This window comes from Gobius niger (genome assembly GCF_951799975.1).
Source record: "Gobius niger genome assembly, chromosome: 15".
NCBI classification, from domain to species: domain Eukaryota; kingdom Metazoa; phylum Chordata; class Actinopteri; order Gobiiformes; family Gobiidae; genus Gobius; species Gobius niger.
In genome coordinates, this window is record NC_136866.1 from 18,291,300 (window position 1) to 18,319,282 (window position 27,983).

The 27,983-nt window shown below is 42.1% G+C and overlaps 2 protein-coding genes across 2 annotated transcripts; both read right to left on the bottom strand.

Annotated features, from left to right (window-relative positions):
* LOC306975229 (synaptotagmin-14-like) lies at positions 1-12,505 on the bottom strand. The gene is made up of 8 exons (XM_079572712.1): positions 11,548-12,505; positions 11,178-11,312; positions 9,683-9,939; positions 7,070-7,240; positions 5,913-6,179; positions 3,666-3,846; positions 1,963-2,019; positions 1-615 (listed from the first exon to the last, which is right to left on the bottom strand). Exons 1-8 carry the CDS (start codon positions 12,353-12,355, stop codon positions 299-301), a joined length of 2,193 nt encoding a protein of 730 aa, XP_079428838.1. The 5' UTR covers positions 12,356-12,505; the 3' UTR covers positions 1-298.
* Positions 12,279-27,314, bottom strand: LOC306975348 (synaptotagmin-14-like). The gene is made up of 4 exons (XM_079572868.1): positions 27,200-27,314; positions 22,988-23,035; positions 15,714-15,866; positions 12,279-12,417 (listed from the first exon to the last, which is right to left on the bottom strand). The coding sequence occupies exons 1-4, from the start codon at positions 27,210-27,212 to the stop codon at positions 12,398-12,400; spliced, it is 234 nt and encodes a 77-aa protein (XP_079428994.1). The 5' UTR covers positions 27,213-27,314; the 3' UTR covers positions 12,279-12,397.
* Between the last annotated feature and the right edge of the window lie 669 nt (positions 27,315-27,983).

The window sequence follows — 27,983 nt, forward strand, 5'->3', positions numbered from 1 at the left end:
AGCGTTTGACCCTCTGCATTGGACCCGTCCTCAGGCCAGAGGTCACTCACGGCACCATCTCTGAATCTTGAGCTTTGGTCTGTTGTGCAGAGTAACTTTCTACAGGATTAGACATGTTGACCTGATGCACATTTATCAATTCACCCACATGTTTGTCCAGTCGTTTCCGTGGCTTTTGACGGCTTTTACATTGAGCACAATACTTCAGCCGCAGTAGCACCACACATTTTCAATCCGCTTCTCCGCGCAGCCACCTAGGGGGCGCCCTTTATCTTTTCTTTTCTTCAACCCCCTCTGACTATGTGTCTGTGAGGGTATGCCAGTGGCAGATCTGCTGGCCCTCCGCCTCCTTCATTTCGCTCCAGTGGCTGAGCTGCTCCTCGCTGGTGCTGTTCAGGCCCAGGGACACCCAGCCCAGCCGCTCCCGGGGGCGCATGGTGCTCCTCCGGCAGAAGACGGACAGCACCAGGGAGACCTCGGACAGCTGGAAGAGCGCTACCTGGAACACGAAGGTCTCCTTGTAGGTGGGGTTGGGATGTCCCCTGCACACGGCCGTCTTGCATTTGGACATCTCTTTGCCCTTGGAGTCCAGCATGACCAGCTTCACGTAGGTGTCTGTGAAGAGGAGAGGGTGGGGGGAGAGCGACATCAAGTGGTCGGATTGGAAAGTGCAGGACATCTTCCTTCCCCTGGGTTTATTATTGTTCTTTTGTAATTATGTTGTAAGTGTGTTAAGGCGAGACTCTGCAGGTGAATATGGGAAATATCGAATTGAAACTTTACCGATAGTTTTCACAACAACAAAAATATTGGCTAAACTAAAATGTTAAGGGAAAAACAAGTCAAAAATCCCAACATTCACTGCTGTGTAAAAAAAAACATTTTCAAGTCTCGCCTTAATTCTTATGTTTCTCTATTCTTAACAAAGTTCCACCCAGGCTGATGTAGGAGCTAGATAATCAGCACATATTTACATTCTGAAGATTTACAAACATTTCAAAAAGAGGAAAGAGAATTTTCTTGACTCAACTAGCATTCAATAAGTTTTTTTTTTTTTTCCGCTGTGCTTTTCTATCCAAATCCTTTTGGACACACTTTGGATATGGAAAAGCCTAGTTTTATTTTACTGTATTATGATTATATTTTTACATTTTATTGTGATAATCAATTCATAACAAGAAAATCTGAACAGAGGACCAGGGAAGGGTCGTTTGAAAGCTTTAAATTTCTAATTTCCAACACAAAAGACCATGGGCCATGGGAGCATGGACCTACCTCAGGGGGTTCAAAATTAAAGCACAATTTTGGCGGCCGCCTGGATCGCCTATGCCCAGGGCCGGCCCTGCTTAGCACAACACCTATTTAGGCCGTACATGATGAACAACACTGCCATTTGGAGAAACTGATGTTTTACTTTGGCCTAAAATTGTCTTTTTAAGATAAATAAAATCTGCCTCCACCAGGTAAACTTGAACAGGGTCTGAACATGTTTGAAATGATTCATTTGACTAAAAGGAATACATATAATTTGAGTATCAAACTGCCACATGATTAAATAATTAAAAAGGTCTGAAAACGTGAAAAAGTGAAATCTACAGATATTGTGACAGTAGCTTTGAGGGACAGATACAGGAGCGGTTGTTCTGAGCAAACTTTATAAAATTCATGAAAAATATGGTTCAAATATGTTTCCCAGACTGGGCTGAACAAAATACGAGATGTTGTGGTTTAAAATTCTGAAAAGTCTGTAACTGAAAGACACTCCTGTTCATTCTAATGCCTTTGTGCACTGAGTGGAGTGGTTAAAGTGGTTAAAGTGGTTAAAGTGGTTAAAGTGGTTAAAGTGGTTAAAGTGGTTAAAGTGGATAAAGTGGTTAGCTTGTCAGCTGTGACACTGTTCTGCAGCCGTGTGGTAGATGAGCAGTTACTACAGGACATGCTTAATAAACATGTGAGCCTTACCTCTCATGATATACAGCTGTCCACCAACACAATGTTTGACACAACAAAACAGACCGTCTGCAACAAACACGACACACGACAAACACGCAGGAGAGCAGAGACAGGGTTAGAGGGTGACAATCGACATCCGCACAAACAGAATTGTCACTAGCAATTGTTTTTGAAGCATCATCGCGTTTGAATCAGTGATTAAGGCGAGACGCTGCAGGTAAACGGTTTCACTTTTTCGAAGTGAAATGAATCCGCAAAGCTCAATAACTCAGGCAGGAGGCAGATGTTAAAGATATTGTAAAGCACTAGAGTGTAAAGTGTGGAGTCCGTAGGAGCTACTAAAATGAAGATGTTCTTGCAAGAGTGGAATGAAAACCTCATTTGGAGAAAACAGCCCTAAAGTTGAGTATATTTCTCCCATTTCAGCCGCTGACTTCTCCTAGAAAGGAAATGACCATTAGGGTGGTTCACACTATAATGGTGCTCTTCTGGAAGAAAGACTTTGCATCAAGTCTTTTGAGCTTCTTTTTGTGGCTCTGGTTTGGCACACAGGGAGACATCACAGACTGAGCTCAGTGCTGTGATAGTGTTCGCAGTATGTATCGAGTTTAAAAATGTTATAGTTATAGGCATTTTACTTATGAAGCGAAAGGTTTTCTATAGTACTTAGCACAACAGGCCTAACGTTAATGTCAACATTATGAAAAAGTGTGCTAGCCCTAAACGTGCAGCTATTGACTCTATTTTTGGTACAGACAATACCAACTGGAACAAGGCAAAATTTGGTGATAGTTGAACCACCCTAATGACCATATTTGGATTACGGCGTCATCCCGGTCGCCTGTCCCGTTACAATATTTGTGAATGAATAAGCGCTGAAGAACGACAGTGTGGCGCAATGTGTTTCTGGGATATCTCCGGCTCGCTCGCGACAAAACGCCGTAAAAGAAGCATTGCAAAGGGTGAATCTTTTTTTTTTTTTTTACTTTTTACATTAAAACTAAGATCAGTGTTATCACCTGCTGTGTCTCGCCTTAATTAAGTAATGCCCGTGATTTAAACAGTCTTGTAAAAAATACTTTCGTCAAAACAATTGCTGGAAAATTGTACAACCAGGGATATGACACAGAGGGGGGAGTGGACGAAGAGTGGTAGAAGGTTGGGTTCGTCCAGAATAGGCTTGTCTTCATAGTTTGCATTGTTTGCGTAGTCAAAAGACTGATATTACAGCTCCTGTTTGTGCTGCCTGGACCGAGCGCGCCTCATTTAAGCCAATCAAAACGAAGCTACACAACAAAGTAATCAAATATTTTGCCTTAAAGAAGGATTATTAAGGAGTATTTGTAACTTCTGTAGCAGCATACCTCATATTTTCCTTTGTCGTTGTGTTGTTTTATATACAAATTAATAAAAAAGAAAATCGAAAAGGTGTTTGTTGTTGTCGGTGAAGGTAAACCCCGCCCACTCACAGCAACCCTGCAGCACTACCAGTGGACTTGAGGCATATTAGTTTGAGCCTTTCACGATGGATGTTTTGGGAAATTCAAAATGTGCAACATCCATAGTCATACAGTTATTTTATCTGTTCTTTTTGAAAACACACATGATTAAGATTAAGATGTGACTAAGCTCATTGGTAAGACCGGTAACTGACCCAGCCTGTACCCCTCCAGTCGCGGCCAAAAGCCTTCACTCGGTGTGCCTGCTCTCACCGATGGGCTTGTCCGTGGCGGCGCTCCTGAAGTGGCTGCCCTGGATGACCTCCGCGGACAGGCGTCCCGTGGTGGAGTTGTAGATGAGCCCCAGGAGGATCTCGGGGAGGGAGGTGTCTTCTGTGGAGCGGTAGGACAGGGCCCCCCCGCTGCGGGACACGCTCACCACCGAGCCACAGCCCTGAGACAAGACGGGACTTTTATCAAGTGCATATGACTGTGTTGACTATGCTTTGGTCAAATGCCAAAGAACAGAAATGTGGGTTTTGAATATAGTAGTGCACATATTGTCAGCCTCATTACACTCTCTAAATCACTCTTTAACTTTATTGCATAGGTTTAGGAGAGACCAGTAAACAGATATACTAATTTAACATTTATTACAGCTCCAATATCATCATTTTGGTGTAAGTTTATTTAAGTGTAGCTCAGTGCAGTAGGGCTGGGACGATACACTTTTGTCACAATCCGATACTCAGGGGCCGATCCGATACGTATTGAGATACAGTAATTGTGACAAGTAATATATTTACTTGGACTGGGACAAAATATCGGAGTGGATATGGATCGCAATACTCTTTGCTGCAGTACCAAGTATTTATACTTTGTCAAGTATTGCAATACTTTCAATACTTGTGTTTGAAGGCATTTTATCATCACAGCACTTGTGTTAATGCACTTTTCAATCTTAACATTTCAATAAATGTCAAATGGCATTTGGTATATTATCAAAAAAATGGATCGTCCTAGCTGTAATATTTACTTTAAAATGTGTAAAAGAAAACAGTCATGTCCAAAAGTGTGCTGTATAACTGTTCCTGAAAAAATAAAGTGCAACATAAAAATACCTCTAAACACTTAGCAGCCCTTTTTCAACCAAAAGCAAAACTAAGCTTCTCACTTTATAAAATACTTCCAGAAAACAAAACTTTGAGAAATAGCATACGAACATTGTAACTGGAAGTGCAAAAAATGCAGCTTTATGCATTAAAGCAGTATTAAGTAACTCGTTCCCCCAGAGGCCATAAGCACCATTGAGTTGCCTTGTGTACGAAATGCGCGGTATAAATAAAGTTGCCTTGCCTTGCCTTGCCACCACTGCAGGTGTCTTAGCATGTTGCGTTTTTTTACTCATTAATTGTCCGTGAGAGTAAATACTACGCTGACAGAAAAGACAAAGGGACAGAGGGATATTGTACATCCAATTAAACACAATGGAAATCATTTTTTTCACTCAAACTTGGCTGTAAATACTGTTTAAGTGGTGCTAGCCCGCAGTTAGCTTTGCCCGTTAGCCTGTTAGCTTCTTCTTCGTGATTCCAATAGTGTGTATTGGCTCCTACCCGGATGCAGCGAAGTTGCACTTGTGGTTTTCTGGCCAGAGACACCAGGGGGAGATGAAAGACCCTCCAATCATCACATTAACACTTGTATTACCCCCAGAGGGACTACGGAAAGGATTTATTAAGGTAAACAAGTTACTTAGTACTGCTTTAACTAGGACTATTTTGATTAGTTCATCCTTTTGACTAAACATATTTCATAAAATTATCGATAAAGTATCTATATCGATACTTGGTATCGCTGGAAAAAGTATTGGGATACAGTATATTTGAAAATGATATTTTATCCCAGCCCTACAGTGCAGATGAATGTATTTTATTGCAGTCTAGGCGTTATTTTATGCATCTGTGAGTGGTGAAAGTTTCCACTGAAACCCATGTAAACTGCTGTATTCTGGTGCATTTCAAGCCTTTGACTCTCTGTGGGCTTATAAGAGCGCCACATGACTCTGACAAACTATTTATTTTCAATCATTTAAATAGTTAAAAGTATATAAAGTATGTCTCTGCTCTTTGTGACAAAAGTTACACCTGTACCAGGCTTTACCCACCCTTGCTCTAAACTCATTTGCATCTTTATGTATCATTGTACCATTGGCTATGTCCTCAGCCAATTAGAGGGCTTGTCTCAACTAAAACGTCACCTTCTGTCTAAGTCATTATCATGAGGGCTCCAAAGTGTTTTCTTCCATTTTCCCGAGCAGCTTAATATATGACATAAGTCTGTGAATCTCAATGCTAGGAGGCTAATGATGCTTATAACAAGAAATCTACATAGTTTCTTTTCAAATAAGTTCTACAACAAAAACATAATACACACATAAACACATAAAATCAAAGTTGGCTATAAAGAGTCATTTGCGACGATAGCTCCAAAGCGTCTGCAGACATAGACTAGACTCACCGTAGCCTCGGACCCTGGCTCCAGCGTGACGGGCAGAGCCATCTTGCCCTGGAGGTTGAGCTTGGTGAGGTAGAAGACCTTCTCCCCCAGCACCTTCTCCTTCTTCATCCTCCTGACGCTGTAGAGCCTGAACCGGACCGCGTAGTTGCCCAGAGCGTCCTGCTCCACCCGGGAGAACTTAAAGGTCTCCGTGAACACCGGGCAGGGGCCTTTCTGCACGCCCGTCTTGGCCCGCTGCTTCTTAGTGGGCAGCAGGACGAGATGGACCTGCAAATAGCAATTTTACAATCACGCCTTATTGACATGATCCATTATTGACTTATACTCACACTGACCCACATGGTATTTCTCACAAAAACACTATTACTGACACAGTTAACAATATAGTACATCGAAAATCACTTCTGGGTCGCATTCACAGGAAGTAAAGATACAGTTTATTTTATGTTTTGGATGTTTTGACCTAGTTTATGCTCAATATCTCTGTAATTGATCCACAAAAACTGTTTTTGTATTCTCTAATATATCAGCACAAATGAACTACCGTAATTTGCATTTTTGGTAACACTTTATTCTACACTACCCTTGAAAACTACCTACTTTTGGGTTAGATATAGGGCTGAAAGATATATCGTTATCGTATCGATATCGAGATATGAACATTCAAAATGCTTTTTCCCCCCACTTTTCTAAAACAGTCTTATCGAGCGGGTATTATGGTCTAAAATATAGCCTATAAGCCCCTCCCCTTCTCCGCAGTTGTTTCAATAAAAGGGAAAAATAAATAAACAAAAAGACTGGTGAGAGTTTTTCCTCCGCAATGAAAGGATTACGCGCAACAAGAGATTGAGAGGTGAGTAAAGCATTTCCTGGACACATAGGAGCTTTTCAGAAGTTAAGTATAGCCACTGGGCAAGATTCATAGATTACTGCAGTAAAGAAAGTTATTTGGTTGTTTAAACTCAAATTGATGATAAAAAATAAATACAGATTATATTTTATGAACAATGTTATCTTTCTGTTTTATGGTTCTAGAGAATCATGTCCCAAAGTAAGTCTTGTTTAGGCACCGGTATCATTAAAGCTCCAGTGTCCTCAAACGGCGTCCGTAACAGGAAAAGGTCATGTGACATATTGATTAATCCTGATGTTCCGACCTGCCAGGAGATGTTGCCGGTCTGCTTAAGTGCTGGGATATCGGTGGCCGCGGTGACGGTGACAGCCAGCCACTGCTCGCCCGAGTCGTACTCGAAGGCCACGTCCAGGGTGCCGTATTTGGCCATGGGTTCAGGCTCATAGGCGGAGGGCAGGGGAGGGGCTGAGCCGTCCTGGGACATCAGAGGGAGAGAGGCGAATGGAGGAGAGGTCAATAGCATGGACAAGTTCAATTTGCAACGTAAATAGGGCTACAGTCATCGTGTGATTACTTAAAGGATCTGTATCCTGCTATTTTAGCCATTCCAAAGTAAAGTAAAGGCATTTATATTATATATTGTACCTCTACCACTGTACTCATTTTTGTAAGAAATATAAGCATTTTCTGGGGGTATTTTTCAAAATACGGAAAGAAATTCCAACTTCTGGCGAGTGGCCTCTTCTTCGGGAAGGTTGAATAAAGTTTTTGATAAGGAAATAGTATTACAACATGGTTAAAAGTTCCAAAAAGTCCATTTTGCATGATATAGGACCTTTAAATTGGGATATGCCTTTTTTCTTCTCCCTATCACCTTTAAAGTGATGTATCGTGCATAATTATGGCTTATAAACCAGAGATACAGACGACACCTCTGGGAATGCCACAAATGGTCAAGTTTAAGGCTGCCAAAGGGGGGAAACAATGGCTACGACATCACCATTTTAAATGCTGAATTATGGACTATGGTAGATATTTCTCCCCCCAAAAAAATGCATTGACACGAAGAGGAGCAAAGTGGTTCAACAGTCCATAAATATCAGAAAATGCTAATTTTCCATACGTTAGCCTCATGCTAAATGCTAACAGCCAGCTTCTATTGCCAGTTTTCACCTCTGCTGGACAATCTGCTCAATTTTCTCATGTAAAAATGAGACAAACATTCATAATTGTGATTTCCCATAAAAAGCTTTCCTACCCCTCGGCTAGGCCACGCCCCCTCGTATGACACAATGCTGTCTGTATCCATTTCTCTTTCACGTTCACAACATTGTACATTTCAATGAGACATCAATTTGAAACTTTTGCTGAACATTACTGATATAAATATGAGGAAAAATGTATTATTTATTGTAATTTTATGTTTTCATATAAAAATAAGGTCACACTATTTGAAAGTGCAATGTTGTCTTTTTATATGATAGAAAACAAGATACAGGGGACCATTTTTTGCCAACAGGAGCCTGATAAATCAAGGGCGCTGTTATAACTGCAGTTTGTACAGTGACAGGTGGAGTGATGGGCTGTGAAAGGAGCGGCAGAAACTTTGTTTATAAATAGAGCCCAAAATGTAAACAGAATAACTCCAAAGAATGAATGAAGCAAAAATACTACTCTGGGTATGTTTTTGACGAAGGAACGATGATATAGCAAGGCTAAAAGCTGAATAAAGCTGTTTTATTTAGAGTGATTTGTTCCGTTTACCTCAGACAGGTGTGGAGTAGGTCAGTATTCCCTTTCGTTCCATTCTTTGCTTGTCACCCCAGTGCTAAGTATTACTTATACCTGACATGACCCTGAAACAGACCCTGTAACTTCAGCTGCATTTTGACAGTAAACTTACCAAGGTCATACATTAGTAAAACCAGGCCAGTGTTTACCGTATTACATGAGGAAGTAGCATGTGCGCTAACTCAAGTCGTTTATAAATGTGCTACTATACAAATAAACCTGAACTGAATTGAGCACGTCATGTAGCATGGCAGTAGATTGGGTTTGCGGTTCCAGATGGTCCTGTGGATGAGCATCTTCCCTTAGTACAGCGTACGAAAGGTGGTTCGAACCGGTATGTTTCCCAACTTACGCCACTTAACTGAATATATTTGTAACTATTCATTGTATATGCCCCACGGCAGTAGCACCAGGGCGGCCCATCGCGGTCTTGTCTTTTTGCTAAAACTCTGTCTGGGTTTGTCCAATGGTCGGCGGGGACGTGTTGGAGGACTTTCTGTCCAAAGGTATTCACCTTATTCCGCCCCGCCCACTTTTGCCACTTTTTGCGGTGTCTCTGCACTTCCGTTGTACACACACTTCTGGTCGAGCGCGAAGCCTGTTCATTTAAACGGAGAACGAGGGAAAATATTCTCCGCTCAAATCTGATGTTTAGTCGATTGATTTGTGTAAAATGGCCAATGTTCATTTGCACCAACATGTCAACACTGCAGCGTTTCTCTGTGCGGCCGAAAAACGTCTTTGTTTTCGTGTAGTAACTGATTTTATGTGGACTTCTCCAGTCCCATGTTAACAGACAGGAGAAAAGGGGCGGGCACAATTAATGGCGGCGCCCACGCGAGCCTCCGGAATAAGGTGAATACTGATTAACTCTAAATGAACTCAAATGAATAAATCCTATTTAACTAATGGTTAACTTGTGCCCTTTGTCAGTGGAACTTACCTGTGTGTCCAAAAGCTAAAGCTAAAACCTCGGCTACAAAAACATTAATGTCATTGTAAAAAGAAAAAAAGGTCACTGCATTATTGTTCAGAAAAGCACTGTAATATAAACATATTTTGACTTGTTCTAAATAAATGAATGATAACCTCACTAAGTCAAGTCCCTCTGGATATTTGACCTCACCTCTTGTCCCAGGACGGCAGTGCTGTCACTGGGTATGTCCTCGTCACAGCCCTTATGGAGGTAGCTCTCAGAGTCGGGCTCCTCCTCCTCCTCGCTGGCCTCGCTGGAGCCCCGGGGACTGGCACAGCGCTGGGCGGGAGAGGCCTTCCTCCCCCCTCTGTGTGAGCGCGACGAGGCCGAGGTCTTTCTCTCCTCGGGATAGGGCGGGGGCTGGAGCTCGTTCAGAGAGGCATCCTTCTGTATCCTCTGGATGGCGGCTGCTTGGGTCAAGGGCAGGAACATGAGGAGACACACGATAGGGCAGTCAGGGCTAGGGTTACTACACATACAAGTGAAATCTCTCACGCACCAGCCTAAACAATAACTTTATCCACTTTGTCATGATAATGTCTTTGGTCCTTGATTAGCAAGCTCAATATGGAGCTATTATTGTAGCAAAACGTTTTACGCATAGATTAAGAAGAGAGTGAATCACTTTTGGGCATCTGTAATCAGTTGTGTTCATCCATAATTCATTTTGTGCATGTGTAATTAGAACGTCGAAGTTTTGCACACAATGCTCTTCAGTATTTAAATGTTTTGCAGATTTATAAGCATAACTAAGTTTGTTTGCCTAAAGTTTTGTCTTGGAGGCTCCGGGCTATTCAGTAAACAAACCCACAAATGGAGTAAAAGTTGGTCAAAAGAGTTCACATTGATGAACTTAATAATAGGGAACATTATACAGAGGTGTCGTTACACACGCAGACGTTTGAATGCACATGCACCAATATTAATACGCATGCAGACATCTGATTACACTTCTCATTACAGACTAATCTATTAACAAATATGCACAAATCTTTTCGCAACCAAAATAGCTCCATAGTTCAATAACAATGATGAACTCATTTTGGCAGTGCTGATGGTAGACGTTTGTGTCATACATTATCATTAAACGATTAAGGCACGATATCAAAATAAAGGTTTAGGTGCTGCTGGTATCAATATAATAAAAGTATCAAAATAAAAAAAGGCTGTTGGTCCAGGGACAGCATTAAAGGAAGTCACTTGGTGGGTTCCACTCAAATAAATGATTTTTTCCCCCATTTTTTTGTTAAATGTTTTATGACTAATATTTTCCCTATTTTCTCCCCATATTTTCCCCCAATTTTTTTGGTTCAGAATCCCCCCCCCCTTTTTTTTTGCCACAATTTCTCCCACATTCTTTCCCAAATTATTCCCCATTTTTCACACATTTCTTGACATTGGAGATGAACCTGATATTGTAAATCTGCAGATCTTCCACACATTATTGTCCTGTTTTCTGGTTCTTGATGACAAACATTTTAATATCGAAAAAAAATTGAACAGTACCCAGCCCAAGTTACTTACACACCAATCTTAAAAAAAAAACAATTGAAATATCCCTTGAAAATACTACCATAAATCTAAAGAAAAAAACAGTTACTTAATCATTTCGTCTTTCATTTCTTTCCAGTAGCCGATCTCTCACCGTGCTCGGTGGACGCCTCGCTGCTGTAGCCCTCCTGCTCCTGTTTGCTGCCCCAGGCCGATGCTCGCTGCTGGGCCATGGGCTCGGGACTCCTCTCTTCCCCCTCCTCCTCCTCGCTGTCTGACACTGCTCCCTCTGGATGGGAAACACAACTACAGCTCAATGTAACAGTTTCACAAAAGGTCAAGCCACTCCCATCAGCATGCAAGGAAACGACACACTGCAGCACGTGAAAGGGAAAGCTTGAAGAAATCTCTACTAGTTCAGCTGTGTCCAAAGTAAATAGTAACGGCACTGTGCAAAAAGAGTCCATGAGCGGTGAGAAGTTTGCAAATCCACAAAACATCACAGCAACACACTCATCTCTAACCTTTGCCTTTTTTCTTTCTTCCCTTCTTGCTCTTCTTGCTCTTCTGTCTTTCCTTCTTAACCTCCTCTTTGGGTTCCTTAGTTTTCTTTTCCGGCTTTTTCTTCTTCTTCTTTGTCTTCGCCACCTCTTCTTCCTCCTCTTCATCCTGGCTCTCTTTGGCCTCGTCTTCGTCCCCTTTCGACAGCTTCCTCTCGCTCTCGTCTTCTGGCTCCAGTTCGCGATCGCTTTGCGGTTGCGTTTCGGACACCTTTTCGTCTTGCAGCAAGCTCTCCGTCTCTTCCGCGTCCACCTCTTGGGTTCCTTCCTCTTCCTGCTTCATCTTCTGGGCTTCCATTCGCTTAGCTTGACGCTCTTTCCTCCTCTGCTCCCTCTTGTCCTCTATGTCTCGCTGTTCCTGCTTTTTCTTCTCTTCCTCCGCTAACTCTTCTGCTGTTCTTTTGACCCGCCAGCCCCCATCTCTCCATTCCCACTCCAGCTGGCTCGGGGCGTAGTCGTTCTCCGCGCTGTCGCTAGCTTGTGTTTCCGGTTCGTTGTCTCGGGTGATTTGCCAAATGCTTTTGCTTCTCGCTTTCCCCTCGCCAGACGCGCTGGTCTCCTGCCCCGTGCTACCTCCGGCGCCGTCGCCTTCTTCTTCGGTTTGGACTTTTTTGACAATCGTGGTGACGCCTTCGGTGAGCTGGTCGCTGACGGCGTATGTGGCATCGCTAACGCTGTTGGCTATGTCGTCCACGCGGCTGCTGACCGTATCCAAAATGGAGGAGATGTTGACGGTCGGGAGGTTGTTTTGGAAGGTCTTGAAGAAGGCCATGTTTGTTTTGCGCAGATGGGGGATGAAAGCTACATGAGGTCGTCAAGGCTCTGACCTGAGAACTGTATGTGCAAAATACCGATTAGTTGGTCAATATGTAGACAACAAAAATACAACAAATAATAATATAATCAGAGAAGAAACTGTCCAACTTCTTTACGTTTCTTAAGGAACTCAGGAGACCTTTCTGATTTCTTGCAAAACTAAACCCTCGTTTCCAGAAGAGTCTGTCTGCAGTGATTTTGGATAGATCTATGAGTTGGCTAAGCATATCCCTGTTCCTAACCCAAAAGCCTTGTTTCCATGTAGTACGCATATACCTGACACCTGATACCTGATATACATACACCATACAGTTTTCAACGTGTAGCATTTCCATAGCAAAAGGGCCGCAGTCATTGTGGGCAGTGCTACCCGGACACACTGGAATACACATTACTGAAGGAATAACAGAAAATGTTTGTGAGCCAGACAAAGGCTGCCTTTTGGTGGGGTTTTGGTGGAATTGCTAGGGGAGCCCAAAGCAGTGAAAGATGAACTATGAAGGTAAGCTAAGTGCTAATGTTGTGCTAACAGCAGCTAAAGTTGTGCTAACAGCGGCTAAATTAAATGTTTCAATAGCAGTAGGATGTTGTGAAGAATTATATCCCGTATATCCTAGCAGTTAGTGAGGGTGGTCCTCTCTCCTGTGGCCAGTCCGAGGCCAGCAGTCTGTTCAAGTCACGTTAGTATCAGTTCAGCTCGCTTTGGCCACGGTCCAAGATTGGTCCCAAAACATATGCCTGGTCAGCCCGGATTAGTCCAAACGCTTGCCTAACCGGGTAGACCAGGCACTGCGTTGGGTAAGGCCTGCCAGTGGAAACATGCTTTGTGTCATGAAATCTTAAAAGAACAGGCCACAATATTTTTACATACTGAGATATGTTCTTGCCTGAGCTTAGACGAGTTGATACATACCTGTCTGGTCTTTGTGCATGCCCTCAGTCATGCAAAACGACCAAAGATGTTGTTAGCGTTTGGCCTCTCCCAATGTATTCCTATAGCTCCAAACAGGGGTGAAGTTGGAAGCGACCACGCTCTTCCACGGGCACACGCAAAGACTAGACAGGTACGTAACGTGATCTTCTCGAACGCCGACTGTAACAAGTGAATTTCTCCTTTGTGAGATCAATAAAGGTTTAGCTTTATCTTTAATCAACTCGTTTAAGCTCAGGTAAGAACATACTGTATCTCAGTATGTAAAAACGGGGGCCTGTTCCTTTAAGGTTTTACAGTAGACATCCCTCAGAAGAATACTCTGTAGTATTAGCCTTTATGGCGCAGCTCAGCGAGGTAGTGTAGTGATCAAGATGTGTTTAAAACGTATTACCAAAAGGCCAAATACCCCCTCTTTAAATGAAAGAAAAAAACAACATGCTTGTCAAATAGTCAATTACATTTTTGTCTTGAAAGGTATGAGAAAAATACACTGCTATAAAAAGTTAAGGTCCACCAAGTTCAAACAAATGACACATTTATTTATCAATGTTTTGTTTGACCACTGAATTATGAAGATGGCGCTTTGCAATTGCTCATGTTAGAGACAGGAAAGTGTTTGAGTGCTCATCAGGCAGTACCTCAACAAACCATCAATGTGAGTTAATAAAACTATTTCAAGCATTAAAGCAATTTCAAAGAGCCTGGGTAAAATGGATAAGGGAGTCAGACTGCAGGCGGACCCCGGCCAATTTGCGGCTCATTACGTTTTCTGTGAAATTATAGGGAAAAACAATGAGCCAATGTAACAAACTGCACTTGGATTCAATAAACAATACATCACCTGCCTGTGAGTCTGCAGTGATTTGCAAACGCTTCCCACTTCATTTATCAAGCCTGGGAATGGCACAAATTCGGCGATGCAACAACTTTATGAATGTGTATGGAAAGAAAACCTTAAATGACTTCAAACTAAATCTATAAAACATACACTATTCCAACTTTCTGAAAGGTGGCTTGGCTTTGTTCGCCAAGCCCCAAATTTCATTGTAACTGTAATTTGCCACACATTATGTTGTTTTCTATGGTTATCGACTTTTACATTGTTAAACCTCGCACTCACACCGCGTTGGCTGTGATTCATCTTTTCATGGGAGAATGAGCAATTCTTTTTTGTGCTCAGGCAAATTCTGACTAAACTAAAGCAGTTTTTTTTTTTTTGTGAGTCCCTCAAATGCACCTGGCTGACGATCGCACATTGTTTAAACGGTCAATAAAGCTTTGATTGAAGCCCGTTTCCAAAAATACATAATTTAACAAGTACTGTAGCTTCGGGGCTACTGTGAAGGGAGTTTGCGTTTTAATCAAATGTATTCAGTGGTGGACTGAAAGGCAAAAAGTTTTTGAATCTCAGCTTGCTGCTAAGGGTTAAGACTTTTCTTTCTTCAGAACTAGAAAGAAAAACATTAATATTTTTAATGTTTCCCTGAAATAAAACCTTGTTCTGTTTTTGCAAATGATGAGTGCCTGGACCTTATCTTTTTAAGCTTATTCAACTGCCAGCCTCCATGTGCTCCGTCTGTTTGCTGAATACCAGTAGCTCCCTGTTATAATTGCTGCTCATATTTTTCGGTTAATTTGAAATTTAAGGGTTGGAATTTTTTCATAAAAAGAACCTAAGAATAAAATCCAAATATTGCTACAATTGACCCATATTTCTTTTTTATATTTTTAAAAAAATATTCAAAACCCCATAATCCATTTTAGTTTACAAAATCAAGTTTGGATTTGTTTACGTCGATCGTGAAACAAAACAAATCCAACAAAAAAGACATCTTTAGGCTATCTCAGCATGAAGACAAAATGCTTATGATCTCATAAACTTTCTCTGTAAACACGGAGCTCAGTAATGTGTGGGTCCACATGGATTGACTCACGTTTGTTATACTCCGCAATACATCTGCCAGGCCTGTGTGAGGCGCTGTGGTGGTACCAAAGACAATAGAACAAGACTAGAACAAGTGGACTGCAGTGGAAAGTACACTGTATCATGGTGTAAAAGTGAAACAGCTTCATGGATTTGGACCTAGTTTAGAAAATGTTGGTTTACAGACCCCCAAAACACCAGGTTCATGTGGATGATTAAATAATTTTGCCCAAAATGTCTTTGTAATTGTGAATTAAAACTGTAATATAAACTGTGACTGTCAAGACAGAAAGGTTTGGCAGCTTTGGAAAAAACAACTATTTTGTAATTGTTCCACAGCTTTGGATGTTTTCTATTGTTTTGACTAATGTAACTCTATTACCCCTCCCGTAGCGTTTGCATCATGTTGTTCAAAGATGGGGTGGTGCCTGCTTTACTCCGCTTTACTCTCAGTACCTGGTTGCGGTATGCTTTCACAGTCGTGTATGTGAGGCGTCAGGCCGCTGGCACTCTCCACTGACAGTTTGTTGCTGAGGTACAGAAAGAACAGAGCCATGAGGGCCATGAAGGCAGCGATGGAGGACAGGACGCCCAGCAGCTCGGGGGACACTGGGGACAGAGAGGGACAGAGAAGGACAGAGAGGGACACACACACATAGACACAGACAGAGCATGAGTGAGGCACACGTATAATGGCAGCTTAAAGGACACAACTATGGGACAATCATATGACAAGGAAAATAATGTTTATCTATTTCATTATACCTTTATTGCGACACATTATGGATTATTTCAATGTTTTCGAGAGAGATTACACAAGCATCTTTTACGGTTCTAGATAAGTAAGATAAATTTAAAGATGCCCAGACCTAGTGTTGCATAATGTCCACTCTTGGCTACAACAGGTCGAGATTTTGAAATAATTCCTGTTGACACTTAACAAAAGACTTTGCAAACTTCACTTTCTCCAATCTTCGGGCATTTCAGCCATCTCTCTCTCCCTCACTCTCTCTCTCTCTCTCTCTCTCTCTCTCTCTCTCTCTCTCTCTCTTTCCAGAATAAATCCCTGTTTAGTGGAGGGAGCCTAAGCTATAGTACTTTTCCACTTCAAAGGGCTGCTGGATGTCGTCTTGAGCCGTGTATGTAGGCCACCCATACTGTGGAACTGTGCAGCCCTGCTCTGCTGATACGATGTGCTATTTTTAACAAGGGCCCATAGGAACGCGTTTGTACTCCGACTAACAAGTTACTCCGAACTGCAGAACACACTATAGGCCTCCTCGCTAAACAGAGCGTAAACATTTGCAAGAGTACTGTATAGAGAAGATAGTGGATAGTGTTTTGAAGAGCCACAGTGGAAAAAGGATTAATGGAGACTTTGCAAAATGCAGGATATGGGTGTTTTTATAGGTGAAAAACTTTCCTCAGACCTGACTCGTAACTTTACCAGGAGCGAGGCATCACCAGCTCATCTGGATGTTGCTGCTTTGGCTTGACTACAGGTAATAGGGCTGCTCAATTGCAGAAAAAATAATCACGATTATTTGAGTCATAATAGAAATCACAATTATTGAACTATTATTTTATTTATATACTAATCAAAATTAAAAAATGCATAATATTTTCTTTGGACAAATAAAAAAAGTACAAATTATATTAAATATGCTTACGTTTCTAAATGAATGATCTATGTCAAACCCGCCCAAAGAAACCGAGCCTGATGACATCATCACACAGCACTAATGTTTTTACAAAAAAGCATTTGCCATTAGCACGTGAAATGCAAAGGGAACAAAAACAACCATCCCAGCGGCATGAAATGATGCAAGTTTACTCTGAGCTCCGTCAGTGAGATCTGCTCCTGTGGAGAGTTTTAGACTTTTCTTCACAACCAGCACCCGGGCAAAGGATACGAGCGTCTTCTCAGCCTCTTTTCTCCTTTCAACAAAAGGTGAGCACTTATCAGTGGTGTTATCTCATGTGCTACTTAGAGAAATTGTTTTACGATTTTTACTACGACAAATAAAACAGTTCATCACTCAGGACTGGTAGTTCAATGGATCAGACACGCTCACACAAACAAGGGACCATCTGCGCTTCACAAGCGGGAGGGCATCTTTAATAAACCTTTTTTCTCGATTATGCTATTTTTGTAATCGTTTAGTGTAATAATAGAAATTGTAATTTAATTTTGATTAATTGCACAGCCAGGTAGCCAAACATGACTGAAACATGATGAAACGGGTAAATACCCAGTGAATACCCAGTGTATACCCAGTGATGGCAGATGATGTCACTGGTGGGGGCCCCAGACATGGCTGACAGCGAAACTGTCAGCTCTTTATGAAAGTAAGTCCAGTTTTTTTGATTTACCTTTTTTTTTAAAGTCTTAATCAACTCCTGGATGACTGAGAAACGACACTGTTCTGTAGCCAAACATGATTTATTGTGGTAACTAGGGCTGGGCCGTATCGTAACGTGCAGGTTCATGGTGTTATTTTTATACCGCTGTACATGTGATATAATTTACATGTGCACTACAGCTGCTTTGGCTGGTGTCTGCATGGAGATCGCAGCTAATGCTAATGCTAATGCTACACTCAGCTATACAGCAGCATAAACACTGACAGTGGAGACTTTAGCTTATCTACTGCTTGAGTAGACCATCTTTGTGTATTGGATAAACTCCGATAAGTTGTAGCATAGTCTACTAGCGTTCATAAGCATGGCGCTAACAACAACATGGCAAACAAAACCAACATGCAAAAGTGTACAAAAAAAGGTGTTATTAATGTGAATATCTTAATTGAATTTGTTCAGGTATTGGCATCACAAAACAAGTATTGTTAAAATACTCCTAGCCTTATAAAATGAAATATCAATAACTTTACAATATTATTATGGACTTTTATAATACAACCTCTCAACCCACAGTGTGACTGAAAAGGGGCAGACGAGGAGATCAGTCTTTGTTACTTTACAATCACTTAACGTCAGACTGTTATTTTGTTCATGTCCCACTTTCTAAATATTTACAGTTTTACATTTATTTGTGTGCATATTCTGTCCAGTATTTACAATATACAAATACAAAACTATCATTTTCATGTTTGTTCGAATCAAATATCAGACATTATTTATGTCCAAATCTCATTTTCATACTTTTTTGACATTGTAGCTTAAATGGGTTTCTTGAGTTCCTGACTCTTTTACTTCTTTCTGAAGTGCATTGCATAAACAAATTCCTGTCACTGTGACAGTTCGTTCCATTGCTTTGGAATTGAACCTGCGTTTTTTGATTCAACATTTGGTTCAGATGCCTTTTTTATACACTAATTCCTAACATTCATTCATATTTTTTTTCTAACTAGGCTTTGACCTCATCCAAATGTGCTCAGTGGGTTAACAGCTGAAAATGTCTGGATCGTTCATAATTTGCTACGTTTGATGGCTTAATGCTACTAATATGTTAAAATTGGATATTCTGATTATATAATTATTATAGGTCTTCAAATAACTTTTTTCACAAATGTTCAAATGGTGGAAATGGTGGAAATGTCGTAAATAATGCATTTACAGTATAAATTGAAGAGCCGAGAAAATTAGGAGCAAGTTTGGAGACAGACAGACGGAGTAAAACAAACTTTTCTTCCATCAAGTAAATGGTCTCAATAGCAGCATTCTAACGTGACTGACACCTTCAAACTGCTTACCGCCCAGTAATGGTAAATATATTGTTTCCTGTTGCTTCTGAGCCTATCCTTTTTATCTTTACAAAAATCATTCATTGCATTCCTCAATTCCACAAGCAGGACGGGGCTTACCTCCACTCGATGCACATCCGAGCTCAAACTTAAGAAGCCCACACTGGTCGACGACAGGAGAATCCAGTGTATCCCACACAGTGCTGCATTTCCCCCTGAACTACACAAAAGTTGCGTGAGCTAAAGTGACCTCTACAAGCTGGAGCCATCCAAATAAGCCACTTGTGACCTACTGTATCAGTTTTGGGGGGTGGGGGGAGAGCAGTTCACGCACAGCCCTGCCCTGTAAATGTCAATAGCATATCAATAATGCAGCTACTTTAGGTTACCGGATCCGTCTCACCTGATCCGTCTGGTTAGCACGGGCCGGAGAGAAGCCACTGTGGCATTTTTGTTTGCATTATTGTTTTCGTCACACATTTTTGTCACTTTTTCATCGCTTTTTTTGTCACATTTTTGTCTCTCTTTTGTTGCGTTTTCATCCTCGTTTTTGCCTCATTTTTGTTGACAGTTTTTTCCAAGACATTTTGGATTTGGGTAGAAAATGTGCTCGGTTAAAGTGGTCAATTAGAATGTGTTGATTGCTGTCCAAACCGACTCCGAACATCACAACAGACTCCTTGACTCTTCGCAGGGATGTGTAATTGGACTTCCACTCTTCATGGCGTTTATCTTGCAGCAGATTTTGTCCGCACTTGTTTACAAAAATGCCTGGACAGTTGTGAAATGTTGCTTACAGTTGGTGCGCTCATACGAAACAAAAGCCCCTCTCTAAATGAATGATGAGAGCGCAGCTGGTTCCCTTTGCACGACAGGGACACTTGATCTGGTCATCCATAATTCATACACAGACAGAAAGCTTTTCAACTCGCTACACAGGCGAATCTACAGAGAAGCTTCGAGAAATTTGAGGAAAATCTGTTTGATTGAATAAGAGTTTGAACCCAGAAAGTGAATTGGTTATTCATGAAACTGTCGGCCGTCTAAATCAAGAAATGTCCAGCGGCGTCGATTTAATGGACTTTGCTTATGATTCATCTCTGGTCATTATTGCCATGTTGAAAAACCTTAACCTGAATGATCGTTCAGCAGGTTGTTCGTAACCAATGTAGGCGTAGGCCTAGGAATAGGCCACCGTTTTTATATAGCTTACACGGGTTGACATGTAGCTGTCTTTAAATATGGTTACATGAGCCTTTACACGATCCAAGTACCGTACCGTAGTTACACAAAATTAAACATGTCGATTTTCTAAACGGATAAAAAGGGGAACTACATCTTGCAATATAGTAGTGTAGGCATAGTGATATTACTACGCCTTCAAATATAGTAGGCTAATAGGCGTAGTGATATTACTTACTTGGTAGAAACTAGCTTCATTTCACTTTGGAGCTATACCTACGCTGGGGGAGGCTATGCTAACGCCGTCTGTGCTCTGTTTACGTGATTGAGGGCGTAATAAATCCATAATACTGAAATCTGAAAACTTTGTGAGAATGTCAGCTGTTGTCTCCCATGTCTTTCAGAGCTGCTGAAGGTACGAGCAGCTTCTGAAGCTACAAGAGGAAAACTGAAGATTTTGAGCACAACATGACAGGGACTTTACAAATAAAGAACTATGTGAGTATCTCTGTCTGAATATATGAACTACATTGATGTGCTACCCTTTACATTTTTTCACACTCGGAACATTTGAAGACGCGCAACTCCCCTTTCTAACACCGTCCCAGCTATAGTTTGGACTTGATTTAGTTGCTGATGTAGGAATACAATATTCAGTTGTTAAATGTCAACATTTTGGTTTTAACTTTGAGTTAAATACTGCATGCACATAAAAAGCTGTGTGTAAAAATGTAGGTACAGGTATTTGCAGGTCCATCATAATGAATAGAAGATATTGTGAGCTTCCTGTTTGAAAAACTGTGGCTCCTTCTGAAACGAGCAGATTGGTAAGAGGTCTTGCGCCAAACCGGATGTGCGTCAGCGTCCGCCATGACAAGATGCTTTCGAATTGGTCTGTCAGTTAGGAAGTATTTAGGAAAAGGAGTCTCAATGCTAACTATCATAGCCACTTTAGCATAGGGACCTCTGGTGCTAACTAACTGATGATTAGGAGCTCTGTGCCATCCCATAAGCCACTGCGCCAAATCCCCCCACCCCCCACGTCCCCACCCTGGAGTGATTCATGCGCAACCACTGTTGATTGACAGGAGCACATTTAATAATTAAAAAAATATAAGCTTCTGCACAAGCCAAACTTTACAAAAGTGGCAAAATACAGTGCCTCTCGAAAGTATTCATACACCTTGAACTTTTGCACATTTTGTCATGTTTACAACCCTTAACATAAAGATTTTTTTTTTTTTTTTTTTTACTGAACGTTCACACACAAGTAACAGACAACTGTGAAGTGAAAGCAAAATGATACATGATACATGACGATGAGCAGTGTTAGGTTTGCTCCATACAAAACGTTTTGCATTTGGGCCAAAAAGTTAAATTTTTGTCTCATCTGACCAAAGCTCCTTCTTCCACATGGAGCTGTGTCCTCCATATGACTTCTAGCAAATTTCAAACGGGATTTCTTATGGCCTCCTTTCAATAATGTTCTTCTTGCCACTCGTCCATGAAGGCCAGATTTGTGTAGATATGACTTATAGTTGTCCCATGTACAGATTCCTCCAGCTCAGTGGCAGGACTTCACAGCTCCTCCAGAGTTATCTTGGGGCTCTTGGATGTATTTCTGACCAGTGCTCTCCTTGTTCGATCTAATATTTTAGGTGAAAGACCGTGTCTTGGTAAGTTCATAGTGGTGCTATACTCTTTCCATTTCTGAATGATGGATTGAACAGTGCTCCGGGAGATGTTTAAATCTTGGGAAATCTTTGTATAACTTAACGCTGCTTTAAACTTCTCCACAGCTTTATCCCTGACCCTTTATCCCTGGTGCTCCTTGGCCTTCATGATGTTGTTTAGTGACTAATACACTCCGACCACAGCTCTGAGGGCCTATGTTATAAAGGCAATTTAATGCACTCAGAAAATGCTGTATGAATACTTATGCACGCCCCACTTTTCACTTTTCTATTTTTTGAAAAATAACAGAATCATGTATTATTTAGCTTTCACTTCACAGTTGTCTGTTACTTGTGTGTGAACGTTCAGTAAAAAAGTCAAAATAAAATCTTTATGTTCAGGGTTGTAAACATGACAAAATGTGCAAAAGTCCAAGGTGTATGAATACTTTTGAGAGGCACTGTACATATTGTCTTCACCACAGCTCAGTCACATGTCAGTGTGTTAAAGAGCCGCCTCCGTAAACGGATTAAATGCTTTTGTTTTCATTTAGAAGAAACTTAAGCCACATGGATCATTTGCTACTGTAGCTTTAATAACACTAAAGTGAAATTTATGGCTTATTTGGATATTTTTCTCTCCTTAAATGTCATTGTTTGGACACTATGTTGTTGACACTATACAGTAGGGAGCGACATGCACTTTTGTTTGGCCTGCACTCCACCAATAACTTTAAAGAAGAAGAAAAACAGCTGTTGGTGATGTCACTTCCCCTTCCCCTTCGGTAAGGACGGTCGGATTGTGCAAAATAGCTCTGAAGCTCTAGTTCACTAACTAGCATAGAGATCCAACAGTCGACCCCATGAAAGGTTAAGGATTAGTTGTTAGTATTTATGCTTAGAGGCTATAACTTGATGGTTTCGGACGCAGACTGTGATTGACAAGCTAACCAGAGAAACACATGATCCGCCGCATCAAAACAAACATTTGGGTTCATGCAAGTATGAACAAGTGAAAAAGAACAACACCAGAATCGCACAGAGGACCGAGAAAGAGCGCCATCTTCTGCCAAAGCCAACAGCAGAGTGACCTGTGACCATTACCAGGCCCGTCTCCGTGCCCGCACATCGAGAATAATTATGTTCTAGATAAGGCGGTGTGGAACGTTACCTCTTCGTGCGCAGATGAGCTCATGGGCACCACAGCTCCGCCCCCCACCTGGAAAGAAAACAAACACAAGTTAGTTACACAGTTGATATTTTTCCTGACACATGATCAGCGCCGCCGCATTAGCACCACGTGACACCTTCCAGGCTTTGTTAATTATTGATCTGCTGTGACTGGTCCCTTAATAAAACAACCAGTGTTCGTGTTGGTAATTGTTTAATTTGTCTGAAAAGCGGGATATCGTCTGCTTCACTATTGCTCATTGCCATATGGCGTGTCCCCTGCAGGTTGGATGAGTTGACAGATGTTTGTGATCTCAAATTAACAAGAAGCAGCCGCTCATGATGAAACTGTTGATGTGCAAAATCAAAGTGACATGTTTTCATTAGGGGCTGGGACAGACGAGCAACAGTACCAGACGGGGGTTAAAGCCAAGGGGCTGGAGAGGGCGAAAACCTCCACTGATGAGACCTCCGAATGATGTTTTAGATTCACCGTACATAAGCGGCAAATTTGTCAAACTGTGGCATAAATCTCTCTTCACTGCAAGCAAATAGCAGGTTGTATTCCCGGGCGGTGTGCATGCTTTCTTTGAGAAGCTTTCAAGGTCTCCTCATGTCTGACTGGGTTTCCTCAGGGCACTCAATAGACTAAAGCCTTCTTTCAGGCTACAGTGCGGTTGCTTGTATTCATTTCACATCTCAGTCACTTTACAAAATTTTAACAACTCATTGAGCAATGTGTTAAAGAACAAATACACCATTTGGCATCTCAAAACGAGTAGCGCGTATTCATGTTTACTTCTGCTTTTGTCGTTTGGATTCCACCGATTTAACTTTAGACAACTTGCATTTGAGCGACATTGGAGAGGAGATGTAACAGTATCCTTGTGCTGCTGTGAAGTCATAAATGTGCGGTTCTAAACAGCGGCGGAGCTTTCCTGAGGAGACAGACATTGGTCATTATATTGGAAAAGCAATTACAGCCTTATTAAAGCTGTGCAGTAACAGAAGGATTAGCGGTCCACGGCGCGCTGTGATTTATACTGCCTCGTTCACTTACACATCAGTATTCACACTGCACTGTGTCATGTCAGCCGCTCACTGATGCTTCTATCAGAAAGGGAATACGTGTGTCAATTTGGATTAAATGTCTTATCCCTAAACCAAAGCGGAATATTTAAAATTCCACATATTCAGTTGATTGAATTTACTCGTGCTCGCCTTTATTAATGACCTTCTCCACACTTTATCCACCTTATACCTGCACCCCGTGAGCATTAAAGGATGGGAAGGATTTCCAGTATGACCAGACCGTTGTTTGTTTGCATGTTGCATGACTGTTCACTCTAATCCACTTTTTATGAGTTTTACAAACATAAACTATGTGGGACACGAGCTGTCACAGCTATAACTAAACTAGGGGCCGCAATTAGCAGCTCAAAATAAACTGACTGATGACTGAAAATGGCACCACTGAAGGGTTTTCTGACCCATGGGCGTGTTGTTTCAGGATGGTAAACAGTTGTGCTCAAAAGTAGACCATCATTGGCCTAGTTGACAACAAAAAAGTGCACCATATCTACTGGTGGAGGTGTTTCACTGATGCCACTGGCTCCAGCAGAATAAAGTGAAGGTCCCCTTAGTGTCCATCTCCTGACCTCAATATCATTGAACCACTGAGGGGAGATCTCAAACGTGCAGTTCATGCAAGACAGCCCTGGAACTTACAGGAACTGGAGGCTTTATGCCAAGAAGAATAGTCTGCTTTACCATCAGAAAAAACCTCATCCACAAATACCACAGGACTCCAAGCTGTCATTGATGTTAAAGGGGGAAATACACTGTGTTAAAAACTGGGGACGTGACTCAGATGTTTTTGGATTAAAACTGATCTACTGTCTGTTTATGAAGCCTCATTGCATGCGCCGCATTTACGCAGAAACACGCCATGTCTGTAGTTCAATTAGGTCAATAGTTTTAATCAAAAACCATCATGAAAATAGTTGGATTTGTCTTTTTAAAAGTTCTTTCAAAAAGAAATATAAATTGCACTATATTCAGACAGCGGATGGGTCTGTACAGTGTGATCACTGCACTGTTTGAGCAGGTCAATATTACACAACATCTCACAGTTTTAGCTCAGCTTTAGTCCAGGAGCATGTTCCAAACACACTTAAAATGTTGAAATAACCCCCTATGTGAAACGAAAACTCGCCCTGGAAACCACTGGAAACCACTGGTTTCGCGACTTCCGGCATCTCACCGGAAATTGTCCCCATCCTTGTTTCTACATGAGCCGCCCCAGTCACTGCTGCTGCTGAAAAACACACTATTTCACAACGCGGCCATTACAAAAAAGGACGAGGTATGATGCAACACATAACACACACACACACACATGACGCTTCTCGAAACTAACACTGAATGGATTTGCTGTGTTCTTGATTCAATCAGCAGCAAATGCTGCTCCAACTGTTCGACCTCTCCCTGGATGATTTACGCCGACGCGGTCCCAGATGGAGGTCAGTTATTGGCGGTTATTGGGCGGCACGGTAGCGCAGTGGCTAGCTTCACAACTAGACGGTCCCGGGTTCAATTCCCACCTGGACGAGGCCTTTCTGTGTGGAGTTTGCATGTTCTCCTCGTGTCTGCGGAGGTTTCTTCCTTTTTAGTTGTGGCTTAAACTTGTTTCTAGCTCTCCCAATACTTCCTGCACACCCAAACTGATCAAGCAATTGATCATATTATTATTATTATTATTATTATTATTTGTTATATGCACGTTTCATGGCAAAGTAAAGCAGAGGGGACCACCCCCAAAGCAAATTACACTAATTTAGATTCTACTTCAATCCTCCATTGCTCAGTAAAATGTTTGGTGAAGACAATGCAACAAGATGTGATAGCAAAAATACATTTATTCTAAAACAACAAAAAGTCAGGTACCTCAGCTTTCATGTGAATGCTCGGCCTGTTTCATGGTCCCTTCAGGTTTATTTCATTTAACCAAGGGCAATTTCATTGAGCTGAATGGTATAAGGTACAGTATATCAAATAATGTATTTATGGCCATACCGCCTTTGCTCTATCTGATCCGGTCAGATCTTGAAGCTAAGCAGGAAGGGCCTTGTCGGTACTTGGATGGAAGACCGTTTGGGAACACCATTCCTGGTGTTCCCAAACAGCCTGGGTGAATGTAGTGTGTGAGTGAGTGGGTGGTGGTGGTCGGAGGGGCCGATGGCACAGACTGGCACAGACTTGCTCCCATCAATCAGACAATAATAATGCATCAGACTTATAGCGCTTTTTGGACACTCAAAGGTGCCTGACAGTAGAAGACAAAAAAAACAGGCAGTTCAAGAAAAAGCCAGTTTGAAGCGGTGGGTTTTGAGTACTGGTTTAATCTACCCCAGCCCAGGGCAGCTGTGGCTACAATAGTAGCTTACCACCACCACCGAGTATGGAGTGAATGAATAATGCAATAAAGCGTCTTTGAGTGTCCAGGAAAACGCTAAAACGCTATATAAAACCAATTATTATTATAAAAGCGGACCCTTCAGTGTTTACATACTCCGTCATAAAGCTTGGCACTCTGACGCTACTCTCATCAGCACCACACGCGACACGCACACACGCACGTGACAGCGGAGAGAGTGCAGCGCGCGGGACGGAGACACTGTCACTGCACGCGCCTGCCTGGTTTCTGTATCTCTTTCACTGTCATAACAGCCGTAATAACAGCCATGCCGCGGACATATAAGCGGACATTTGCTTACAAGCTAGGCGTGCATGGAAAGCGTCACCGATGCACGCAAACAGGATACAATTAGGACGGCACTTTTGGATTAGCTCGACAATCTTCCCAAAAACACATGCAGTGACTTCACGATAAACGCGACCTAATGTATATATAGACATGCTAGTGTGGCGCTAATCGAGTAAACGCTGCAGCTAGCCGTTTAGCACACCTGGCTTCATCACGGTGTCCGTATTTAAGAGTCCTGCACCAGTCCGAGTCCGAGCCGCTGCTGCTGCTGTCCCGCGGAGGACTGCAGTGACATGTCCGTGATGCGACTACCGAAAACACTCCCCTCTACACCAGCACACGTGATTTCGGGTCAACACATTGCAGCTTAAACGGCCCTCTCCGGTCCAAAGAAAGTTTACCCGGAGTCCCGTAGTAGGACACCTGAGCGCGGGAGCTGGTACTCACCGTCTATCGCCATGATGCTCTGTCCCGGACGCTACCATCATCTGCGGGGGAGGAGGGGGGGTGTGGACAGTGGAGGGGTGAGAGAGAGACAGATAGAAGGGAGGACATTCCGATGCCAAGCCGAACTACAGGCGCCAGTCCCGGGGAGAGAGTTGTATAAGCATCGGGCGGATGCAGTAGGAAGGTAGAGGAGACAGGTGGCAGCATGATGCTGCTGTTCCCATCACGGGGTACAGGGAGAAGACTATAGGCGACTGTAGCCATCAACAAACCTGTTTCTTCAGTTAAGAAGCATACTGCCATTTAGAAGGCGCTTGCTTAAACGACTGGACAATTAGGGCGGAATAGCATCGTCAAAAAGTGGGTTAGTAAAAGTGGGACAAGTTGAGAGATGTCGGGGACATGACTGACACAGCCTACTTTTGGGCCGCCCTAGAACAATTTGCTGTTTTCGCCCCAAAACACATGGGGAGAACAGCAGGTCACCAACTAGGCCACTATGTACATTCCATGCAGAGTAAGAAGGCGATCTCAGTGTAAGCCTGACTACTCCATCCCTTGGCAACATGAAGAAAATGTTAAAGATAAGATAAGATAAGATAAGATAAGATAGCCTTTATTAATCTCACAATGGAGAAATTCAGCTCTTAGAAACACTCAGGGTGTGGAAATAGGCAGAAAATGTGAGAAAAATAGACAACAACAAAAAAGCCAAATGAAATAGTAAAATAGTGGTATGTACAATGACTACCAAGGACTTTGTGGGGACAAAAATACAAACAGT

Coding starts and splice junctions, on each gene's coding strand:
- LOC306975229 (XM_079572712.1), bottom strand. CDS start 12,355: ATGGCCTTCTTCAAGACCTTCCAAAACAACCTCCCGACCGTCAACATC. Junction 7,241..9,682: donor CTGCCGTCCTGGGACAAGAG/GTGAGGTCAAAT, acceptor CTGATGTCCCAG/GACGGCTCAGCCCCTCCCCT. Junction 3,847..5,912: donor AGCCAGGGTCCGAGGCTACG/GTGAGTCTAGTC, acceptor GTCTTGTCTCAG/GGCTGTGGCTCGGTGGTGAG.
- LOC306975348 (XM_079572868.1), bottom strand. Junction 15,867..22,987: donor GCTCATCTGCGCACGAAGAG/GTAACGTTCCAC, acceptor CTCTGTCCCCAG/TGTCCCCCGAGCTGCTGGGC. Junction 12,418..15,713: donor TGAAAGCATACCGCAACCAG/GTACTGAGAGTA, acceptor TTGCACATACAG/TTCTCAGGTCAGAGCCTTGA.